The following is a 5,354-nucleotide window of genomic DNA, read 5'->3' as shown; positions in this document are numbered from 1 at the left end:
AAATATTGTGCCACCTGGAAGGTGCATTGGGAACTGACGGGTTAATGGCTTCTGTCCACAAGACGCGGAAATGCTTGCCGCGTGGCAAGAAGCGACGCGACAGCCTATAAACTTTTGATTCTCGTGGAAAAACGGCACGTTGATTGGCTGCCACGTCGCTTCTTGCTGCACGGCAAGCGTCGCTGCATCCTGTAAGCAAAAGCCACAATTCTCTTATTGGACCATCGGCTGCTTTTCAACATACGATTCCGATATACGGCGTATTGTGAAACAGGTTTAAGCCATTATGATCGTCCACAGCGGCGTGACTACGAATGCGCTCGACCTTCGTATATTCGACAGCGCGCCTACGAACGCGAAACATCATGCACGGGGACAGAGTAGCAACAACGTCGGAGCAAGCATAACGCAACAACACGGCGGCAGTGAAAGTGTAAAGGGATCGCGGTTTTGTGTTGTTATGATCTGCATTTACATAGCTGGCGACGAGAACACGTCGCGATCGGCCGTATAGAGCTATTTGTGAGCGACTGGCAGGCGACTTTTCGATCGACGAGCGTGATCCATGAAAGAGCGATCCCCTCGTACGTGGTGCGATGCGATAGCTAGCGGAAGAACGTGCCGCTGCTCGTTGTCGCCAAGGTGGTGGTGGTGGTGGGGATCGTTCCGCGGATCGTGAACATAGAGAAAAGCGAAGTGACAGGGCGAGCGTCGCTTCGCGGGTCGCCTGCAGTATGCTCAGGGTTTGCGACAAGCGGATATTATGGCTGCAGGTGAGGCCAGCACGACTAAGCCTCGTCAAGAGAAGCAGTACGACTATCTGCTCAAATTCCTGCTGGTGGGTGACAGCGACGTCGGCAAGCAGGAGATCTTGAGCGGCCTCGAGGACGGCGCCGCAGAGTCGCCGTTCTGCAGTGGCAGCGGTGAGAGTCTGATTTTAATCTGTCAGGTGATGTCTCTCTTCAAGTTTCTCTTTGATCTGTACACTGTTCTATTAATAGTTGCATAGTGTGACCATGGTTACCTATAGTAATTTCTTCCTAAAGTTTGTTTAGTTGATTATGCGGAGCTCATGATTGTTTATTTTCGTTCTAGCTTACAAGACTACCACTATCCTTCTGGATGGTAAACGAGTCAAGTTACAGTTATGGGATACATCAGGCCAAGGTAGATTCTGCACAATTATCCGATCTTACTCCAGAGGTGCACAAGGTATTCTCCTGGTATATGATATCACCAATAAATGGTCCTTCGATGGCATTGATAGGTGGCTGAAAGAAGTTGAAGAGGTATGGACCAGCAATCTAAGATTTTGTACAAATACTTGTGAATCCTCATAGTGAGAGACGTATGTTCTAATTAGCGGAAATCTTTACAGCATGCGCCCGGTGTGCCAAAAGTACTAGTTGGTAATCGTCTTCACTTAGCCTTCAGGAGGCAAGTGGGGGAACGAGACGCGGAAGCTTATGCAGCTAAAAATCGCATGGCGTTTTTCGAGGTCTCGCCCCTCTGTGACTTCAACATTCGCGAAAGCTTCTCGGAACTCTCGCGTATGGCACTGCACCGAAACGGCATGGAGAGATTGCTGCGACCCAATAAAGGTGAGACTACTAGCGAGTGAACTGCTTGCTGGGATTTTGTTCGAAAGGCACAATTGGTAACTGATATTCCTTGCTCTCACAGTACTCAGCCTGCAAGAATTGGCATGTCGCGCGATAGTAGCCCGCACAACGGTCTATAGTATCGATCAGCTACCATTGCCTACGTCAATCAAATCACATCTAAAATCGTATGCGATGACGAACACATCTCAATTGCGCTACAACGGCAATCGTTCATTGAGCTCCAGTAAAAGTTTAGGATCACATCACCGGAAGCTGCGATTTGTCGTGGGTCACCATAATAACGGGCTGTTGACGCCAGGCAGTTCACCCGGCAGCATTACAGACTACCGTACAAGTTGTGTCGGCCGCAACTCCTGCACGGTATCGTGAGAGTGAGAAAAGAAAACGTGAAGCGAAATCAGGGTAGTGGTTACTTACAAAACTAAACGACACGCAGCAGTAATCAACGTTCTTCCTCTTCCCCTCTGTTTTATCGAGAATATAAATGCGTTTACGATGTTGTTTCATAATTGATAGTAAGTACTGTTAGATTATATCGTGAGATAATATATATTATATATGCATATATATACACACACACACATATATATATATATATATATATNATATATATATATATATATATATATATATATATATGTATATATAAACACAAAATACGAGAAAAAAATTCCGATTTACCACTTGCCAGCGTTGACGGATAAAATCGGATAACTTGTTACGTTTATTGCGGAGTACGTTTCATAACGTCTATATTTTGACATTTGTGAACCTTGCGCATTTTACGATTACAATTAACGAGCTTAAGAGAGAAGGAAGCAAACTGTCGTAACCCGTGCCATCAGTTGTACGAAATAAAGAGAAAGGAGCGTAATGTTACGACATATACAAAGCAAAGAAATGCTTAATAATTATTAAATACGTCGTATTGCATATATCGTCGATCGCATAGCTCGTGTAGATCTTCCATTGCGGCAGAAAACGCGTCCAGAATACGGAGTAATGTAACACACACACACACACAAAACATACATGCATATCACCAATATACGTTTACGCAATTCGAGTATACCCATATGTTAAAATCATTAAGAATTACTTTACTTTTTCTTTTTTTTTCGGCCGTTGTTTGAAAAGCGTCTCATCTCTTCACAAACGTATCTCTGTGCGGAATCTTCTTCTAAACAAATGTAAGCATACTGGCGGGCGAATATTGAACTGAAAAGTACAAGTTCACTAAGTCTACAGTGGTTGTGGTGTAGACTAATGATAGCGTAAATGTAGAATGTTTAGAGCAGCTAACTCGGTATATTAGCGATATATCCATATACAAGGTGTCCAAACTAATCTCAGTTCCCGCAGTGCGCAGATAGAACGGGAACTGAGCAGAAAAGTCATTGCCATTTTGCAAAATTTGTAATAGTTAATGAGAAATTAATTATTATGTCTGAACTAATGAGTGCATTGGTGGGAACGGTAAGCTGAATTCTGTATTTAAAAAATGGCGTACTTCTGAAGATCTAGCAAAGATGAATTTCAATTGATAGTAAGAGGCTTGATTCTTTTCGGCGCGCAATTCTTTGTAACATGCCGCTCGCTATTCACTGCATTACTTCGCCTATAGAAATCAATTGATGCTCATCGTTTCTAGATCTTCAGAAGTAAGCTATTTTTTCTTTATGTAATGTCCGATCTACTTTTTCCCGTGTGCTCATTAGCCGATACAAAATAATTAATTTCTCACTAACTATTGTGAATTTTGCAAAATAGTATGTAACTTTTCTGCCCAATTCCACTCGTTCTACCTACACACTGCGAGAACTGAGATTAGTTTAGGATACCCTATATATATACAAGTTTCAAACCTTCAGTTCTTAGTTCCCATGATATGCAGGTAAAACGGGTAAAACTAAGCAGAAAAGTCATGTATCATTTTGCAAAATTCGCAATAGTAAGGAATTAATTATTTTGTCTGAACTAATGAGCACACAGGAAGCAGCAGGCTAGACTCAGTGTAAAAGAAAATGGCTTACTTATGAAGATCTCTTAGCAATGATGTGTATAAATTGATAGCGAAAGACGTGTTTCTTTTCGGTGTACAGTCACGTCACATGTCGTTCGCTACATTATTCTGCCTTCAGAGATCAGTTGATGCTCATCGTTGCTAGAAGATCTTCAGAAAAAAGCCATTTTTCTTTACATATATTATTACATAATCTAGCTTACCTCTTCCCGTGCGCTCATTAGTTCAGACAAAATAATTAATTTCTCATTAACTATTGCGAATTTCGCAAAGGGTACATAGTACTTTTCAGCTCAGTTTCAGGTACCCATTCTATCCATCTATACCATGGGCACCGCGAACGGTTTGGAACATTCAATATATACATATACATGCATACAATATATATGTATATATACGTATGAAGCAAGTCTAATTACACACAAACACACACACAACCCGCAAAAGTTCCGGAATGGATAATTATCTAAAACAATAATGATTTATGTAAAAACTGAAAAAAGTAATAGGGCTTAAAAGTTATCAGATGTTGACATTTATTTGATCTTGTGATGACCTTGACCAACGTTGTCAAGGTAGGTTGTCACATAAAAATCTTAAATGAAAACTTCTATTTTTCACAGCATATCTTTGTCACTGACGTTGAGGCGTTTCATTGGCGAAACACTGGTTACAAACATTTTTCGATGAGATCTTTCTGAGTTATTCTTTCAAAGCCTTCAAAGTTTCAATACTGCAAACATTAGTATTATCCAAGGTGTACGCGTGCGCGCCCACGCACACACACACACACACACAGAGCAGCAGCAGAGAGAATCTAGAGTCATTGAATACTACGGGAGTGACGACCAGTGGGGTCTTTATCTCTGCTGACACACACAAAAGAGCTATAAATCCGACGAAGCTACCTCGACATAGTACATTTTGAGTAATGCTAATGCCTGCGGTATTGAAACTTTGAAGACTCATAACCCTGAAAGTTCTCATAGCAAAAAAGATTCGTAACTAGTGTTTTAGAAACGTCTCATCGTTGACATATAAAGATATGGTATAAAAAATAGGGGTTTCCATTTAAGATTTTTATATTAACCTTAACCTGTTTCTCAACGCCATTCCAAAGTTAAATAAATATTAATATCCGAAAGCTTTTTAAGCTCTATTATTTTTATTTCAAACATTTTTTTAAATAAATCAAAATTTTTTAGATAATTAGTTGTTCTGAAACTTTGCGGGCTCTACATATAATATATATATATATATATATTCAATTGCTTCTCCGCGATATCTTTTTACCACAAACTACAACCGATGGTTGGACCGCGGAAGAACTCTGTTTAAAAAAAAAACAGTTTTATATAAAGAGCAATAAATTGACCCTTTCCACGGCACAAGTCTTTACATTGTATTACACTGATTAGATCGATGGGATATTGAACAATTTTCCTTCTATATTTCGTTGCTCTGTATGAAGTGTATACGAGATGTGATCGGTTTTTTCGTTTTCAATAGAATTTGGAAATTTTTCGGATATATATTATTTAAAAGTATTACATCTTATTTAATGCATATCTAAATATATAAGAGTAGGTTAACTTGTACAGTATAAGAGTGTAGGAGATGCGTTTGTGTATTTTATATATATATATACGTATATATGTATATATATATATATATGTGTGTGTGTGTGTGTGTGTGTGTGTGTGTGT

General features: G+C 39.8%; 2 protein-coding genes across 3 annotated transcripts in view; one reads left to right on the top strand and one right to left on the bottom strand.

Moving 5' to 3' along the window:
* Window positions 1-763: 763 nt before the first annotated feature.
* Window positions 764-2,006, top strand: LOC106751260 (ras-related protein Rab-40B). The gene is made up of 4 exons (XM_014632115.1): window positions 764-923; window positions 1,096-1,289; window positions 1,379-1,601; window positions 1,684-2,006. The coding sequence occupies exons 1-4, from the start codon at window positions 764-766 to the stop codon at window positions 1,992-1,994; spliced, it is 888 nt and encodes a 295-aa protein (XP_014487601.1). The 3' UTR covers window positions 1,995-2,006.
* LOC106751261 (glucose-induced degradation protein 4 homolog) overlaps window positions 1,940-5,354 on the bottom strand; it is an 8,436-nt gene continuing 5,021 nt past the window's right edge. The window contains exons 5-7 of one of the 2 annotated variants that reach the window (XM_014632117.1): window positions 2,730-2,843; window positions 2,043-2,089; window positions 1,956-1,978 (exon numbers count right to left, since the gene is read on the bottom strand). In XM_014632117.1, coding sequence (XP_014487603.1) covers window positions 2,068-2,089; window positions 2,730-2,843 — 136 coding nt within the window. In that variant the 3' untranslated portion in view covers window positions 1,956-1,978; window positions 2,043-2,067. Of the gene's footprint in view, window positions 1,979-2,042; window positions 2,090-2,729; window positions 2,844-5,354 lie in introns of both variants that reach the window. The other variant, XM_014632118.1, reaches the window with a different exon arrangement.

Source organism: Dinoponera quadriceps, unplaced genomic scaffold (genome assembly GCF_001313825.1).
Source record: "Dinoponera quadriceps isolate SergipeBrazil2010 unplaced genomic scaffold, ASM131382v1 scaffold8200, whole genome shotgun sequence".
Lineage (NCBI taxonomy): Eukaryota > Metazoa > Arthropoda > Insecta > Hymenoptera > Formicidae > Dinoponera > Dinoponera quadriceps.
The sequence above is the reverse complement of the archived record's forward strand: the minus strand, read 5'-3'. Positions and strand labels throughout refer to the sequence as shown.